Source organism: Diorhabda carinulata, chromosome X, assembly GCF_026250575.1.
Source record: "Diorhabda carinulata isolate Delta chromosome X, icDioCari1.1, whole genome shotgun sequence".
Lineage (NCBI taxonomy): Eukaryota > Metazoa > Arthropoda > Insecta > Coleoptera > Chrysomelidae > Diorhabda > Diorhabda carinulata.
Window position 1 is genome coordinate 18,317,592 of NC_079472.1, and position 18,388 is coordinate 18,335,979.

The 18,388-nt window shown below is 34.5% G+C and overlaps 1 protein-coding gene across 5 annotated transcripts in view; it reads left to right on the forward strand.

Moving 5' to 3' along the window:
* The first annotated feature begins 179 nt into the window (after positions 1-179).
* Positions 180-18,388, forward strand: part of LOC130902486 (FERM, ARHGEF and pleckstrin domain-containing protein 1) — a 63,571-nt gene continuing 45,362 nt past the window's right edge. For 2 of the 5 annotated variants that reach the window (XM_057814675.1, XM_057814673.1), the window contains exons 1-6: positions 180-316; positions 8,532-8,798; positions 17,362-17,466; positions 17,535-17,727; positions 17,785-17,938; positions 18,097-18,340. In XM_057814675.1, the coding sequence (XP_057670658.1) occupies positions 8,586-8,798; positions 17,362-17,466; positions 17,535-17,727; positions 17,785-17,938; positions 18,097-18,340 (909 nt within the window). In that variant the 5' untranslated portion in view covers positions 180-316; positions 8,532-8,585. Of the gene's footprint in view, positions 317-4,606; positions 4,685-8,531; positions 8,799-17,361; positions 17,467-17,534; positions 17,728-17,784; positions 17,939-18,096; positions 18,356-18,388 lie in introns of those variants that run through there. The other 3 variants (XM_057814671.1, XM_057814674.1, XM_057814672.1) reach the window with 3 other exon arrangements.

An 18,388-nucleotide genomic window follows, 5' to 3' on the forward strand; every position in this document is an offset into this window, starting at 1 on the left:
CATAATAGCTTGTTCATTTCACCTGTTCAGATGGTAGGTTCATGCAAAAATATTGTACGGTCACAAAGCGTTTCAATTGATTTCCCCACCACATATTTTATCTTTTTCTACCTTTGGATATACAAATATATTTCTGTCTGACATAAAATCTATTCAGCTGTTTTCATTCTTATTGCACTAGTGCCAACTATACTGAACAAACAGTCCAATACTTGATGCCGTATAAGAATGATAGTAAAAGTTGGGTGTGTGTATATTAAACAATAAACAAAACTTATGTGTTTTTGGAATATTATAGAGAATCCATAATATGAATGTGAGTAAATAACGCGTTATTTAATAGACGTATTAATCCAACATGGATTGCAATCCACGAAAACTGAGATCAATGACCAAAGGGATTGGGTGGGCTGTCGGCATATATTTCTCGGAAAGCTAGGACATATGCAACATCTTCTGTTTCTGTTATTTTTATGCGTTCAACTGTAGTAGGTCAAGAAGTTTGTCTTGTATTGCACTAATTAATGTGGTAGCTTAGCTTTTTAGTTTGATGCATTACAGGTTGTCTTAATTAATATTTAGACCCATTTTGGTTGCATTTTAATAAAACCCACGCGAAATTTGTTGAAAGAAGCTAAGTCATTAAAACGATCTTAGATTATTCAATTTGACTGGTTTTAAGTAGCGACTGTAGGTGTTTGTTACTAGAAACAACGATTATACGATTGAATTAAACGGTAAAATTTATCAATTATTTATCTGTTTTAATATTTCTCCATATAGTAATTTGTTAATAAATTGTGATTATATTTTTAATGTAGAGCTCTAAAAACGATTTTGTGGAGAATTTTAGTGGTCGTATCTCTTAGACACGTGATGTTATTATTTATATGAGTATAAAGTATATAAATGAATAAATTTTCGTTGTTAATTTTAAACTATTCCTCTCTAAGTTCAGATTTATTTGCATATATATTGTTGATGAGCTAATTAGTAATGAAATAAATTAGAAATAATATTTTTTCAAAAAATGGACGTTATTTCCTTTTCAAACATTTACCTATTTAAAATAACAAATTTAGAAAACATCTTCCTAATTGATAATTGATGAACAAATTTAAAGTATAAGGTAACTTCTAGAATTAATTTGAATATAATTTTTTTATATTTATAAGTGATATTAATTTATATTCAATTTCACATAATTGCAAATACTAATGTATGAAATTTGTTTGATTTTTTACGAGGGTGGAGTGAAAATTAATTAAATGAAAGATCTGTCAAGGGTGAATTGAAAGAAGGTTTTTAAATGGTGGCAATTCTTATAGAACCATCACATATCTTTTGTTACATATTTGATAGTGCTTAAAATTTTGTTATATTTTGTATAAATTCCAATTTGTGTAGTTTCAAATCAGATTAGTATATTTGAAGTAATTTTTCTAAGTGAAATATCAGGTATCTTGATTTATATTTTTGGTATTTTGATTACATACTTTTTGCCATATTTTTAAGTGTTTTTCTTTTAAAACTAGCTGGTACTACATAATTCGAACACATTTTGAATTCAGTTCTATATTACCAATAGTTATGTAAATATTAACACATTGCTTTGGAATTGATTATGTTGTTATTATCATTCAGTTTATTTTAAAATATTTTCCATTCATTATATTTTTACAGATATGCACAATAGTTTCATACTCTTATTCTGTCAACCATAGTAATTCATCAACCATAACATCAGAAATTATTAGAATTTGTAACTAAATAAACTTATTTGTGTCATTGTTAATTATATTTACAAGGCTCAAAAAATAAACAATCTAATTAATTGTTTTTCTTCAAGTTATAATTTTAGATTCGTCATACCAACATATCCAAGTTATATTCTTTTGCCACATTTTCCAACAAGTGTAGTGAATAAAATATTACCAAATAAAATAACTTGATTAGTAAAAATAAATCATATTGGACATTTTTCCTTATATGAGGCCCATTTTTTTCAACCTCCGATAAGCTATATATAAAAGACAAGTTTATATTAAACAATAATTTTATTACCAAAAGATTGGTACACTTATGCTAACTTTTCGACATAAACACCGAAGAGATGAGACATTTGTCATATCTGTGAACGAGCTTTTCAATACCCTCTTCAAAGAAAGTTGCCCTCAATGAATTCAAGTGAAGTACAAAACAGACCTTGAAACTTCTGAAAATTTCATAGACAAAGCAGTAATGGTAAATTTGCCGTTTTCTTGAACAGTTCTGTCAACTCGTTGAACAAGGTCATTTGAAACGACAGATTTGCCTCTTTGGTCTCCTTCATCATGCACATCATTACTGCCATCTTTAAACTTTCGACACCATCACTCATGAAGTTTTCCCGGAATCATACTTCGCAATTGGCGGGAGCATTAATAATGGCGGGCATGTTTATGTGGCAGTAGCACAACGCCGACTGACGCCTGAATGTCAACAATGGCGGAGTGTGTAGTGCGAGAGCTTCGCAGCTATCACTATTGCAGGTGACTGTAATAGTGATAGCTATAACCCATTAATTTTTTTTTGAATCCATTTATTTACAATGATATAAGTACACTACCCTCAAAAGTTTTCGTGCGATGATTTTCTATGTTTTTCGACGTGGATTGAATCAACAGCAGTATGCAGATCAATTCGCTTCGTCTTTTGGTGAAGAAGTACCATTTCGATCCGTCTTGTTTTCCGAATGCAATTGTAGTCGCATTTCGCTACAAGAAATTTCGTGAAGGTCGTCCAAAATAGATAGTTTTGTCAGAAAGCATACTTGGGCATTGGTTCTACTCGCATACATGCAATATTACATGAACATTTGGCTACCAAAAATATTTATTCACATTGGATAACACAATTTGACAATCGCTTAAAAAAAGATGCGAAGAAATACTGAAAAAATTCAATCGCGGTGCTCCAAAAGACGTCTATAAGATCGTGAGAGGTGACGAATAATGGATCGACTGAAAGTGCGCGTGCTATAAGACATAGTAGGCATTTCAAAAAGCGCAGTACAGTGCATATTTACTGAAAATTTAGACGTGAAAAGCTATGGGCAAGATGGTTACCACGTTTAGTCACAAATAGAACAAAAACAGCGTCGTGAAGATGTTTCCATCGAGTGTTTGGCAATGTTTCACAGAAATAAAACTGAACTTTTGTGCTATGGATAAAACGTTGGTACATAAGTTCATACCCGAAACAAAAGAATAATCAAAATAATGGGAGAACATGCTCCAAAGAAGGTAAAGACCGTTCCATCTGCAGGCAAGGTCATGGCGTTGGTTTTTTGGGATGCGCGTGGAATTATTTTTATTGACTACCTTGAAATAGGAAAAAATATCAACGGCGAGATGCGAACTTATTATAACGTTTGAACGAAGAAATCAAGCAAAAACGGCCGCATTTGACTAAGAAGAAAGTGTTGTTTCAGCAAGACAACGCACCAGCTCCACATCCGTTATTAAAATGGCCAAAATTAATGAATTAAAGTGAGAACTGCTACCCTATTCGCCAGATTTATTCCCTTCTGATTATTTTCTAATCCCACACTTGAAAAAATGGCTCTACAACGAATCGTGGATCTATATAAATTCGAAACTAAATAACAATCGACTGAGCGAATCTTTCAAGTCAAGCCAAATACAACAAAAGTTGTTCGGGCACGAAGCACTACCAAGCAAATGGACGCCTGGTTTTTCGGAATAACCGGACATGTCGCCACCGTTCCATTAGAGCAACGTAGAAGTCATTTTTGAATTGTTTGTATACCAAAAGTGTTTGAAAAAATTAAGAAAACCAATCGCAGAAGACACCACGACAATGAGATCTCTCACACATCAGTTCAAAGACGTTTTTGAACAGTCAAAACATCGAATTGATGAGTCATCCGCCGTACAGTTTCCATTTAGCACCCAATGATTTCTTCTTTTTCCCGCAGATCAAAAATAAATGGAGAGGTCAACGTTTTTCTACATCTGAAGAAGCGGTTGATGCGCTCAAATCACATATTTGGGAGACCTCAATCGGAATGGAAAAAATACGACAATTAATTCAAATGTATATTGATCTAAATGAAGAATATTTTGATTAACAATAAATCCGTATCCAATTATAAATATTTGTTTTATTTTATTTATTTATTTATTTCGAAACTCATTTAGCAACCCTCGTACAATGTTTAATAATGCCAATAGTAGTTGATGTTGGGCAGTTATCATTAATATCGTTGAAAGTGACTTGAAAAGAACAATATTAGTAACAAAATGATTACCTACAACTAACTTTTTTGTTCTATACTTCTGATAACAAATGTACGTACAATTCTTTGTCTAATGCAATAATTATAACAAGAAAAAATATTGGATTTCAAGGTTATGAGGTAACCTTATATTTTCAATGAACAAATGTTTGAGTTATTTATGCATTTTTAATATAAAATATTAAATAAATCATGTGTACTTGGTATAGATATTGACCTTCTACATAGTTCAATATTTATAGGTCAAATAATTTTAGATAATGTTTAATTATTATGTAAAAAGGCGAGAGTTTCAAAGGGATCAATCTTTTTAATTAAAATGTTCATCATAACGGTACAAACAAGTTTTTAGTAAACATAATATCAACATTATCAATTTATTGTGTAAGTAGGTCCAGCAAACAATTTAAAAATATTATATAACAAAATTTATTACATATATATGTTTGACTTACCAACATATGTTCTTCAAATTTGTTATGTAAATTTTAATAATTTGGTAATATAATGTTTAAAATCATCAATTAACACTTTTTAAGATCACTTTGTAGGTATATGTGGAATTTATATTGTCACAAATGTTTATCATCGTCTTTTTTTGTTAAAAGTTTGATAGATATATGTTTATTATTTAAATTTTCGTTGTCTTCTAAAATGAATCAAATATCTAAAGATATGTATTTAGTTAATTCAGTTTTTTGTCATGGGAATTATGTCCTATTATAAATTTTCAAGATTCTATAAATATATAAAACTTACTCTGTGGATAATTATTTTTTAATAGACAAGAATACTTAAATCGAAAATTAGGCTGAAGTAAGGAAATTTCGAGTGTTGTAGACCTTGACTATCGATAATGATACTTGAAAGTATTCAAAAAATGGTAATTAATCATGACTTTTAAATTTTTTTGATATTTAATATCTGAATATAGTAATTTACATGAAAAAGTGATCATATATAACTTCATAAAGATGCAATTAATTTGTGGATTAAAGTTGAAAACTATACGAGGATGTTCTCACACAGCCTTGGATTTAGGGAGGGTCTAGCGGGGGCTGAAGCCCCCGGCTCGAGCACGTAGGGGCCCCGCAAAATTACTAATTTGATCAATTATCAATCAAAATTATTATTTTTTCCAAATATTGTTTGGAAATTTGAATGAAATGAATGAAGTAGTATAATTTGATCCACACACTAGTTTTTTACTCTATATCATAATTTTTGATTTCCTTAAGTGGGGCCCGGCTCGATTTTAGCCTCAGGCCCCACTACTTCTTAATCCAGCTCTGGTCCAACAAAGAAAACACTAAAATTTTGGAAAAAGACATATTTATTTTTCATCGTAATATCCATTTAGCTCCATACACTTTTCCCTGCAATGTTCAATACGTTCCCTTTTTATGATAAGAATGGCCAAGGTTCTCAAACTAGCCAATTATTGCCGATATCACTTCTTCATTTTTGGAAAACCTTTGACCACCGAGCTCGTATAGTCGTGGTTTTCCTAATTTTTTCTAACACTTTTGGTATACAAACAATTCAGAATTGACCGTTCTACGTTGCTCTAATGGAACAGTGACGACATGTCCGGTTATTCCGAAAAACCAGGCGTCCATTTGCTTGGTAGTGCTTCGTGCCCGAACAACTTTTATTGTATTTGGCTCGTCTTGAAAGATCCACAGTCGATTGTTATTTATATAGATCCACGATTCGTTGTAGAGCCATTTTTTCAAGTGTGGGAATAGAAAATAATCAGAAGGGAATAAATCTGGCGAATAGGGTAGCAATTCTAACTTTAATTCATTAAATTTAATTAATTTCAATAACGTATGTGGAGCTGGTGCGTTGTATTGTTGAAACAACACTTTGTTCTTAGTCAAATTCGGCTGTTTTTGCTTGATTTCTTCGCTTAAACGTTATAATAAGTTCGCCGTTGATATTTTTTCCTATTTCAAGAAATTTCAAGGTAGTCAATGAAATAATCCCACGCGCATTCTAATAAACCGGCGCCATGACCTTGTCTGCAAATGGAACGGTTTTTGTCTTCTTTGGAGCCGGTTCTCCCATTATTTTGATTATTCTTTTGTTTCGGGTTTGAAGTTATGGATCCAAGTTTCATCCATAGCGCAAAATTTCAGTTTTATTTCTGTAAAATATTGCCAAACACTCGATATAAACATCTTCACGACACTGTTTATATTCCATTGTAAGCAAACGTGGTAACCATCTTGTGCATAGCTTTTCACGTCCAAATTTTTAGTAAATATGCGATGTACCGCACTTTTTGAATTGCCTACTATGTCTTATAGCTCCCGCACTTCCAGTCGACGATTATCCATTGTCGCTTTGTGGATTTTCTTCTACATTTCTGGAATTGTCACCTCAGTTGGTCAACCACTGTCATTCTGATCTTCGCAGGTCGTACGGCCTTGTTTAAACTTTTCTACCCAATATTTTACTATCGATAACGAAGGACCAGTCTCACTGAAAACTTTCACTATTGATGGCTGCCAAACAAATTCTAAACAACGTGGCGTCTTCAAACTTATTGTGTACTCTCTAATACAGTGGTATTTTTCAAGCAACTACCTCCATCTCTAGGTCACGCTAGGTACTTTTGGGACCATCCTAGCTCAAGGAAATATTTTCTTAAAATTTCAAGGGAAAGAAATTTTCCTAATATAGACTTTAGATTGATTTGCAAAATTTATTTTGACTTCAGTATATATTTTTCTGCATTTTTCACTATTTCAACATATTCAGTGACATAGAAGCCCAAACACTTGGAAAAATGAGTTTATTTTGCTAATATTTGGTGTGGAGACAAAAAATCTTTACAAATTGTTTGTTTTAATTCAATTATTTGCACTTAACTCTATGAAACTTTTTTTACTGCACCATAATTACATTTTATATATCTGAATCAGCACCCAGTCGGCTCGCTTTCCTAATTTTTGTTTTTAAATGTTACATTAAATCATGAAATACTGAATTTGGCATTTGCCGGAGTTTGCTGAAAATTCTATTTCTTAATTCTTGCCATGATGTAAAGACTACAAGGTGTGCTATAGCGCACCAGCTGGGAAGCAGCCAATGAGAATACGCTCCCAAAACGACGCGCCAATTTGGGAGCGAATTCTCATTAGCTCTTGAGAGATGCGCAGAACGAGTTGAAAATGAGCCCTCGGGAAGAACACACCTTGTAGTCTTTACATCATGATTCTTGCCACCTTCAGAATATACGTTTCGTTTCAAATATCCCCAAAAACGTTCAATTTGCCCAGTTTGCAAAAGCTCCCACAACGTCCTTTGCATAATGAGCAATTGTCATAACTAGCCAAAACAAAAAATTTTCTTCAGGATGCTTTTTTCCTTCTTGAACTGCATTAATCTGGATCTAACATACTCTTTTTAGTATATTTTCGCCGTTACAAACTTGCTGGAGAACGACCACGAGAAGATATCGCCAACAATACCAACACTTTCCAGTTGAACTTCTTGTGTCTTTTGAAATACACTTCTTCGCCTTTCTGACAATAATAAATTAGATTTTGAATTGTCCTTAAGTGAGGAATCAGATGAGGTTCTAATATGTACCGATATACATTCACACTGTCTTTGATGAAGTCTTACCTTGTGTCTTATCCAATGCTACTCCAAACGTTTTACATATGACTATATTTCAACGAAGAAGATTCCTGATTCCACAATAGTCGTTTCTGCCACCATCCAAATCGATTTCTTTGTTATTCCATAGTTTAAGGTATAAAACACTTCGCAATTAGAAGGATAATTTCGTGTTCTGCAAATCATTGGTATTGTTATTGTCGCTGAGAAACGATCTTTTAAACCTTAGGCAACGATCTAGACCTTTTGTTATTTTGCTCATTTGTTCTTTGACTCTGGATATTCGTGTTTGGTCTAAATGTATGAGAGCGGCTTCACCAAGATCTAAGAGTGTTGGAGGAAAGGTATCAGTTGATGGTATCGTCACATGTTTACTAATTCCTCAAAACATAACTGACATAATAGATATATTTTTTAGTAATATCATGAAACATTCCAAGATGGAGTCAAGAAGTTGAACTGTAATACTCAAACGAAGTTATAAAATATCCATTTCATTTACTCATATTCTAGAAGTAAACTAAATCCTATAATATATGATATATTTAATAAACAAAGTGTAGTTTTAGTGATACTTGATTTTATCAATTATTTCCTATAGGATTTCGTCAAACGATAATAACTCTGGACCTGCAGGCGGCTGTTTGCATTCGAAATGGACTCGAGTAGCAGTAATCGCGGTTCGACAGGCGCCTTATCTAGTACGGGTGGTAGTACCTCAGCAGGAATGCATCATTCGTTATCTACACCGGCGGGAGTAGATTGTGGAGGAAATCGAACGCCTCCAACGACGCCTAAAAAAGGCGGCAAGATGTTGGCTATTCGAGTACAAATGTTGGATGACACGATCACGATTTTCCAAGTTCAGGTTAGTAATAAATGTTTAAAGATTGATATCTTTAGTGTCTAGGTACCTTGAAAATCGGAAAAAGACGAGAAAAACCGGGGATTCGACGGGAATTTCCTAATAAACTGCAAATTTTCAATAATTTTGAGTCAGCCAACCAGGTATAGCAAGTTGGTGTTGGTGTAGCTCACAAACTTTAAAAGTCATGTCGAAAATCGCATCGTCCAATCGAAACAATTGAACCTCCTTCGTATGTGCACTTTCACGGACTGAAGGTAAACCTTCATTCTCTGAAGACGATAACTTGGTTATCGGAACGCGCGTCAGACAGTGTAATCGTGAGTGTTGGTGTAGTGGTTTAAACAGTATAACATTATGAAAGAAACAGTCCACTTTCTGGGTGATATCTACATGTATGCCAGGGACTTGGCTCAGAATATTTTCTGAAATTCTTCCTTTATTTTCTAATGAACTGTCAAAATGACCCTCGGTTGGATTTACATACTCCCTGTTACTTTATTTTCATAATGTCCGCTCCTTAGTCTTCCAGGAGAGACGCAGTCTGAATCAATGTCCTGTGTACACTTTGCTGGAAATTTTCCAATGGAATCCAATCGTGCTTCACAGCAGAAGGTCTAATATTTCTTTACTTTTTGAAGAGTTCAACAAGATTGACACCAGCAATATTTTCAGCAGTGACCACAAATTCGTGAATAAAGAGTGTTTTTTTCTGGAATTGTAATTTCAAAAAAGGTGTTCTTTATTTCATAATACATTAAAAATTTATCGTTAATTGAGTCGTACTTTTTCAAATAGAAATATTTCATCTTCGGCCTATTTTATAAATCTTTCTACATGCTCCTTTGTCAAAACCGTCTCCCCTTCCCTACACATAGTGTATTTCTTGAGATCGATAGTTTTGAGTTCAGATTTCAACATTGAATATGTAGTCCACAAAGTCGACGATTTTAAATTTTTAAAATAAGCAAATTTTGGTAAACCAAGGCCACTATCCACTGCAGCATTTTCAGACTCTCTTACTGGGATCGACAAACCCACCAATGGGCCCAGATCCCATTCTTGGTGTAGCCAAAACTGCTGTCATCACGTCTCTCAACAGCCTTTTCGCAAGACGGACTCGAAAGAGATGGATGGAGACGCCTGGCATGAGAAATATAGATGGACCCTTTCGTCTCTCACCAAACAACTGTTCCAACTAAATAGGCGCGAATTCAGTCTAGTGACCCGACTTCTAACCGAACACTGCCATCTAAGACGTCACCTTCACACCATGAGCATCACGGATGATCTGGAGTGTCGCTAGTACATGAAGGAGGACGAAACTGCAGATCACGTTCCCTGCACTCACACGAGCGAGGTTTAAACACCTACAACCTGCGAAAAAATTCTTCGTTCGTTTAAAAAAAATAAGGACCAATTATTCCCATTACACCCCTTTGCACACCAAACAGTAACTCGTTCGCAATGAAGTGGCGAAGTTCACACGGATTTTCACCACTCCAATAAAGCATGTTTTGTTTGTTGACGCAGCTCGAAATGTGAAAGTGAGCCTCGTCACTGAAAAAAACGACTGCATCTCGAGGCAGATTGTCAAGCAGCACTTCACATACATTTTGACGGGCAACTAAATCGCGTCCAGTCGATTCTTGCACAACAGCCAATTTATAGGGATGAAAATGAAGATCTTCATGGAGAATTCGCCGAACAGTGCTGTCAGAAATTCCCAAAGTAGCTGCATGTTTGCGAGCGGACCGCCGAGGAGAAAGCAGAATTGCCTGATTTCACTCTTTCTACATTTTCCAGAGTTCTGGTGGTTCTTTGATAACCAGGTGAGGTAACCAACGACAGAATTGGGAAAATTTCAAAACGAGTGCGGAAGGCACAATTGAGCGATTGTTAGAAAATTATCTCTCAGCAGCGAATGTCCGTTACTCTCTCGACCAGAGCATGATGGCAACTGTCTTGAGGGGGCACAAACTTGGGGACTTCCCCTTCCTGATGCTCCTCTACTCCCCCAAATCACCGCTCGGGAGGTTTTTCAAATAAGTAAGTTTCTCAGGCGCAACTTGTACTTGTATTTCTCAAAATAAATATTCATCATCATAAAAATGTAGTAAATTCACGAAATTTCAAACGGAAAATTGTGAAAACCACGCGAAAAGATTTTCACTTTTTATTATACACCTTGTTAAAGTCAAAGCTGTTTTTGATAGTATAAGTCACTAGTGAATTAAAACAAATCAAATCGGAAATGATTAAAGGGGAACGAACTCTACGATGAATATTTATAAATTTAAAAAAAATATATGAAATAGATAGGAAGTACCCCGACAATATCCTCTTAACTATTAATTATCTTTCTATCCGATGATGTAAACAGGTGAACAATGTTATATAAATAGATATGTATAAACTAAAGTACAAAAAGAGCGGAGTTCAACCATTTTACGATGTTTATACAGAAGGATACGCTTTGTTTTACTTTATAAGCGTATAAAAACAGTAGCGTAGATAAATATTTTATTATTTCACAATTTGTTTATAATAAAAAGTTATCTATTCACGAGTACTCGATTAAAAATTTTGTATAAAACATGCTGTTATTTAATAAAGATTTTTATACATTCAGGTATATATGTTGGCATTTTAGCTAATATCCAAGGATAATAGGCAGTTGCCTATTCTCCCGGAGTATTAGCTGAATGCCGGACAATAGATTATTCGTCGAAAAATTAACCAGCGTTTGTCCTTTCTTCTGGAACTTTAGCTAAAATTCGGTTGTCGATAAAGAAAAATTAATATCATCACGAGAAGAATCTTCTATGCAATCAGTTTTGGGAAGACAAGGGTTTAAAAAATGTGGATGCAAGCCTGCAAAAAATGTAAATCACAATGTCACCAAAACTCCACGTGTTGCAATAAACCTAACCTAACCTAACCAAGCCTCCACGTGTTGCAATAAACCTAACCTAACCTAACCAAGCCTCCACGTGTTGCAATAAATGATTGATTGATATATTTTTTTTTATCTTATTCTGTAAACCCAATAGTCTGTTATCCGAATTTTAGCTAAAATCCCAGGAGAATAAACAAACGCTGGGTCTTTTTTCGACGAATAATCTATTGTCCGGCATTTAGCTCATACTCCGGGAGAATAGGCATGTGTGGCACGCCATGAGCCAGCTGCGTATTATCCTGGGATACACTGGACAACATTTTAGGGTCCAAATCTATCAAAAATTTCAGTTCCCTAATTTTATATTCGTACTCCTATAGAATTCTACCGGGTAAGCAACAAAGGGATGAAAAAAAGAATTTGCCTCCAGAAACACGTGAAAATTTAGATCCACCGGTAGAAAACATAGAATTGAAAAAGCAAATTTTGTTAAAATTTATTCAATTAAATTTTATACACGATTATCGAATTCTTGAACAATTCTGCGTATTTTTTTCATTACAAGGCTTAGGGCCAAACCTCTCTGAGATGCCATGGCAACGACTCATCTTAGGCAAAGCGCCTGATCGGCTTCTCAAAGGACATCGGACTTTGGTAACGTCAAGTGGGACACGACGGGCCTATCTGAAGGTCTAAGTACTTAATGGCTTCTTGGCCGCCCACAATTAACTATGAAGTTATTTGGGGTTGGCAATAGCTACAACGTATTTGAAAAGTAACAAAGTGAATTTTTCAAAAATTTACCCAATTAAATGAAACTATATATACGATAATCGAATTTGAGCACCTAAGTTGGAATTTCTGGGACCGTTTGTGAGATTCATACTGAACACACTATTTATTTAAAGCACCACACCAACACTCACAATTATATTTCATTATACTGCAGATTCAAGGATAAAAATATAAGAAAATTGACCCTGAGAAACACATGGAAATTATACTGAAACACTGTTCACACTACCCCTAAATAAACACTCACAATTATACTGTCTTGACGCGCGTTTCGATAACCAAGTTATCATCTTCAGAAACTAAATCCTAATAACTTGACTTACCTGTTTCATACTGAATTTTTCCACGAATAAACCATCCCCCACGAAAATTAATTCCAGTGGGAAAACCTCAAGGAATAAAAGTGAAGATTCCCGCCAAGGAGGTTTTCCCGCTTGAATTAATTTCCGCGAGGGAAGGTTTAAACGCTAATTTCGTTATCGAAACGCGCGTCAAACAGTGTAATCGTGAGTGTTGGTGTAGTGATACTGTAAACAGTGTGTTCACTATGAAAATTCTCTTCGCTACGTATCCAAAGTACATATCCAAATAATTCGTAGATCATCGTGGTATGTGTAATTTGGTCATTATTCTGTAAATGGGCCTAAATTATTGGGAATATCCTTGAAATAGGGAAAAAATCATGTTGTTCTTAGATCCTGTAGCTTATATAGTGTCAGAATCATAAATTAGATAATCGAAATCAACGTTTTAAAAAAAATTTTTTTCGCCTTGGTACCAGTGCCGTTCCTAGTTGCATAACTGATGCAATTAAGTTCTAAAACTATCTTTGTCCAATAAAAAACGTAGCAGCTTAGTCTTTATTGGTTTATTGTACATAAATACATTTTACTACGACACTGACTATACTGGAACGTGTAATAAAAAATAATTCCTCTTTTTGTTATTATTTCCAAGTTTTTATTTCTTCAAATGAAGGGAAACAATAACAGAAAGTTGGGTTAAAATTCACACAAAAGAAACCCCTTATTTCTCATTATTATGTAAAAAGACTGGAATACAACTTTTGTCTTGTAAGAAGACATATTTCAGTGAAAACATTAGGAGATGTAAATTTTAATTTTCAATATAACTACCAATTTTTTGTATTTCAACTTAGCTGTGTTTGGTTTTCAATATTTTTCTTCGTTTCTTCGAGTTTACGTCCATTGAATTTCATGATTGAAATGTCTACCTCACAGTACGGCTGGAACAAACCACATTTCTCCCAAACGTAACCTTACGGTTTTAAATCTTCCACCCTAGTAGTTTTAAATCTAAAAGTTGAGTAACCGTCCCTTCCCTGCAAATTGGAAACTCGCTCGGGTTCAACCCATAAAAAATCCCTTCAACTACAGTCCATTTGCTTTAGTACCAGCCATTGCCAAGTTCAAGAAAAAAGTCGTTAACCAGCATCTTGAGATATCTCGACTCTGCTAACATTATCAACGACCATCAATACGACCTTTGTAAACATAAATCAACCGGGGATCTCCTGTTACCAACGTATGGACTGAAGCTATAGAGAAATATGGGAAATCCTGAGCATTCGCCCTGTAAGGCTTTTGAAAAGGCTTAACATGCCAACCTTCTCAATAAATTAATATCGCACTATTTGACATCTTCACTTATCGACTGGCTTAGTAGTTTCCTCAAAGACCGATCCATCCAGATCGCTATTGATAGACTCACCTCAGAAAGGGTTCAACGATGGTGCTCCGCAGGGAACTGCAAACCCGATCTATAGCCTTGTCGACGATAACACACTGATGGCGTCACCATCAATACAGATCTTGTTTGGATATAAAGAATCACTATTACCGTAAATTCGCTAGTTGGGTCTTGAGGTTTGTAGTTTATGTCCTGGCATAGTAACGCGGGCGATTTTACTAAGGTAGATTCACAAAAACTTGAAGCTGTCTTCAAGACCGAATAGCTTTACATTCCTCAACAGCTTCTAATCCTCCACAAGGCCCAGCTTCGTTCAACTTTGTTGCTTGGCTTCCAAGCATACCCTGAAAATGCTAGACTCGACACAGAAAAAGCCATTTGACTTAAAGCGATCCAGAGTTGACCACGGCAGAGCTGTCCAACATAATTCCACCTACAGCAGTATCTGCAAGATCTACTCGATGGGCAGACGTGGCTTATGAACGCCGAGTTCGCCAAGAACGTCAATTTATCGATACTCCTTTCTTTGGAGAAGAGCAAGCCTATGGAATCGGCTACCAAGGCACGGCTTTTCCGAAAATACAACATACAAAAGTTCGAGATCAATCCGCAGGCATCTTCATACGGCATGCTACTCGATCGTGATAGAGTTCATTCTCTTAAGCTTGTTTTTTAGATAAAAAACTAATTTGTGTTATAAATATTTTTCTCGTTTTTCTATCCGCATTTTTTGGTCTTCTCGTTAATGTGTTAGTGGTACCACAGGTCACCGATACTATTAACGCTACTCGTATTTTTTTTATTATATATTAACTAACCAATTTATATAATTGATAAAAAACAAAGTTATTACTCATTAAAAATGAGTCATCAGTTTTCTTTAATTATTAATATGCACATACTTTTCAATTAATTATTTATAATAACTGTTTTAACCTAAATTTTTAAATTGATGTAATGCCGCTTGTGTGACTTAAAAAATCAAATCAGTGACGTGCAGCTAGAGCTATAAATTTGATGTAAACGATGTTGGTATAAAATTTCTTTATTTGAAAAATTGTCGATTGAAAAGATTAATTTTTGATATGTATAAAATAAATTAAATAATTGACACGTACTTGATAAATTATAATACTACAAATATTTTAGATCCGACTCTGACTGTGGTTACTGATCACTACTCTGCAACTTTTTATTGCATCGTCTCTATTTTTATGAAACAAAAAGATTTATTTTGAAAGCTCTATTTATTATTTCCTGTATACGTTAAGGAAATTAAAACCGATTTCCTCTATTAACTTTTCAGTAGTTTAATTACAAACAAATTTTCTTTAATTTCAATTCTAAACATAAATATCTTGTTTCAACTTTACAGTGTACTTTTATCACGTCTCTTAAGAATTTAGTCAAGGTAATGACTGATAAAAATCAGGCAAATCACATATGAGAATATTTTAGATGATATTATTCATTTTAGAAATTATTCAAGTACATAGTAAATAGATAGATTTAACTCAAAGCTATTTTCTGAAGCTCGCTGTCCAATTCCAGAGTACCAACGAACTCCCAGTATCTATACTGGCTTCAAGAAGTTTTTTTATCCAGTGCTAAAGCATTCTAGAATTCTTCTTGGATGCCTCATGGGACAATAATGTCCAGTAAGAGATCCAGTTATTCTTTTTGTTTAGATCCAAATATTTTTTGAATCTGAACTATTTGTTATTGGTTGGCTAAATTTAAACTGGGTCGATGATGGTGAACGTTTTGGTCGTCCAATTCAGCTGGTTACTCCAGAAAACATCAAAAAAGTCCACAAATTAGTTATATCTAATCGTAAATTTAAATTGCGTGAGATCGCTGAAGCCATAGAGATATCAGACAATTATGCATGACCATGAGAAAGGTTTTTTCAAAGTCTGTGCCGCATTTAGTCATATTCGATCAAAAAAACAACGTGTTGATGATTCACAGTAGTGTTTGACCATGTTTACACGTAATAAATCAGATTTTTTGCATCGATATGTGACAATGGATCCATCACTTACTCCGGAATCAAAACGATTATCATCTGAGTGGACTAGAGCCGGTCAACCACGTCCAAACGCACAATAGTCACCCGGGAAGGTTATGGCTTCAGTATTTTGGGATACGAATGAAATATCTATCTCCAAAAGGGAGAGACAATCAATAGCGAATACTGGATCGTTTAAATGCAAAAATCAAGGAAAAACGGCCTCTTATGTCGAAGAAAAAACAACTGTTTCACCAATAGAATGCACCGATTACAAGTCGATGTCAACGATGGTTTAATTGAAGGAATTACACTTTAAAATGCTTCCTCATCCACCGTATGTAGCTCCCAGTAACCATTGGCTATTCCCTGATCTCAAAAAAATGCTCGCCGGTAAGAAAATCAGCTAAAATGAAGAAGAAATTCCTGAAACTGAATCTTATTTTGAGGGAAAAGACAAATCCTTCTACAAGCACGGCATCGAGAAGTTGGAATGATTGTATTGCTTGATGTATAAAATAAATTTTTGCCAAGTCTTTCCCGAAGCCGTTAAATGTCGGTCTCTCAATACTGACAGCGTAATAAATCGATGGTCTACTACCGCTGTTGCCTTTGACCATCTTATCGTAGCTACCACTCTCCAGGGAACGCCGGAGTCCATGGTAGACTTCGCTACCCCAAGCGTTTCGGCAGTGTACAGTAAGCTCCGGCCTTCTCTGGCAAGGCATCAGCTCGGGCTATGTTAACATTTGAAAGAACGTTATTATTCTGGATCAAAAAAAAATGTTAAGAAAAGACTTGGTTATTAAATTAAAGATGTTTAAATGTGCGAAAATTTAATTACAGTTTAGAATAGTTCCGGTAAAGGTGAATCAAATCTGAGTTTTATCCAATTGTTTACTAATCCTGAAGGGATTAATTCAATGGACTTAGACCCTGTCTAATTAGAATACTCACAAAAACAAAAACCTTGCAGAAAATTAGCTTTTAATAAGAAAAATATGAAATATCTAGTTTTTTTTTGCTGTTGAGTGTATATGAGGTAGATGAACAGAACTAAATAGTTGCCCGATTTTGAAGAATTTAAATCTATTCATATTTTGAATAATTTTATGTTTCCGCATGTTGCCAAAATGAATATTTTGCTTCAGGCGAAAGCTGTTGGACGGGTATTATTTGAACAAGTTTGTAAGCAACTGCACCTTTTAGAAGCTGATTATTTCGGTTTGGAATATACTGATAACCATGGTACCAGGGTAAGTTTTGACTCACACACACACATACATCACCGATTAACATTATGTATAAACTCCTTATAAAATAGTATTGGTTGGATTTGCAAAAACCCATATCTCGTCAACTTGGTCTTTCATTGGTCGATCCACTTCTATATTTCTGCGTAAAATTTTATACTCCCGATCCAGCTCAGTTAGAAGAAGAATACACTCGATATTTATTCTGTCTTCAAGTCAAAAGAGACCTCTCTCAGGGAACAATGCAATGTAACGAAAATACAGGTGAAACGAAAGAACTTTCTTTTTAAATTTCTCGCTTATTTTTTCATTATTTCGTAGCTGCTCTTATGGCGAGTTACATAGTCCAAGCTGAATGTGGTGATTTTGTTGCTGAAGATTATCCTGATCATACATATTTGTCGAGCTACAAGTTCGTACCGCAACAAGATCATGAAATGGAAAGAAAAATTATGGAGAATCATAAAAAACACGCGTAAGCTCAATTATTTTATTGAAAATTTAATTTTAAATTTTGCAATACTTGTTTAGTAAGCTACATTTGAAAATATAGTGCATTCTAACTTTTTATTTTGTAAACGAACCATTTTCAAATATTCTGATTCCAGTTACGATGATAACTTTATATTTCAGTGGACAATCGCCAGCTGAAGCGGATTTAAATCTTCTCGAAACGGCACGGAGGTGCGAATATTACGGTATGAAACTACATCCAGCTAAAGATCACGAAAACACACTTTTACACCTATCCGTTGCTCATATGGGTATAGTAGTGTTTCAAAATAATACTAAAATCAATACGTTTTCATGGGCGAAAATAAGAAAAATATCCTTCAAGAGGAAAAGATTTCTCATTAAGTTACATCCTGAAGGATACGTAAGTAAAAATATGGTAAGCTTAAATTTCCCTATTAACAGAATTAAC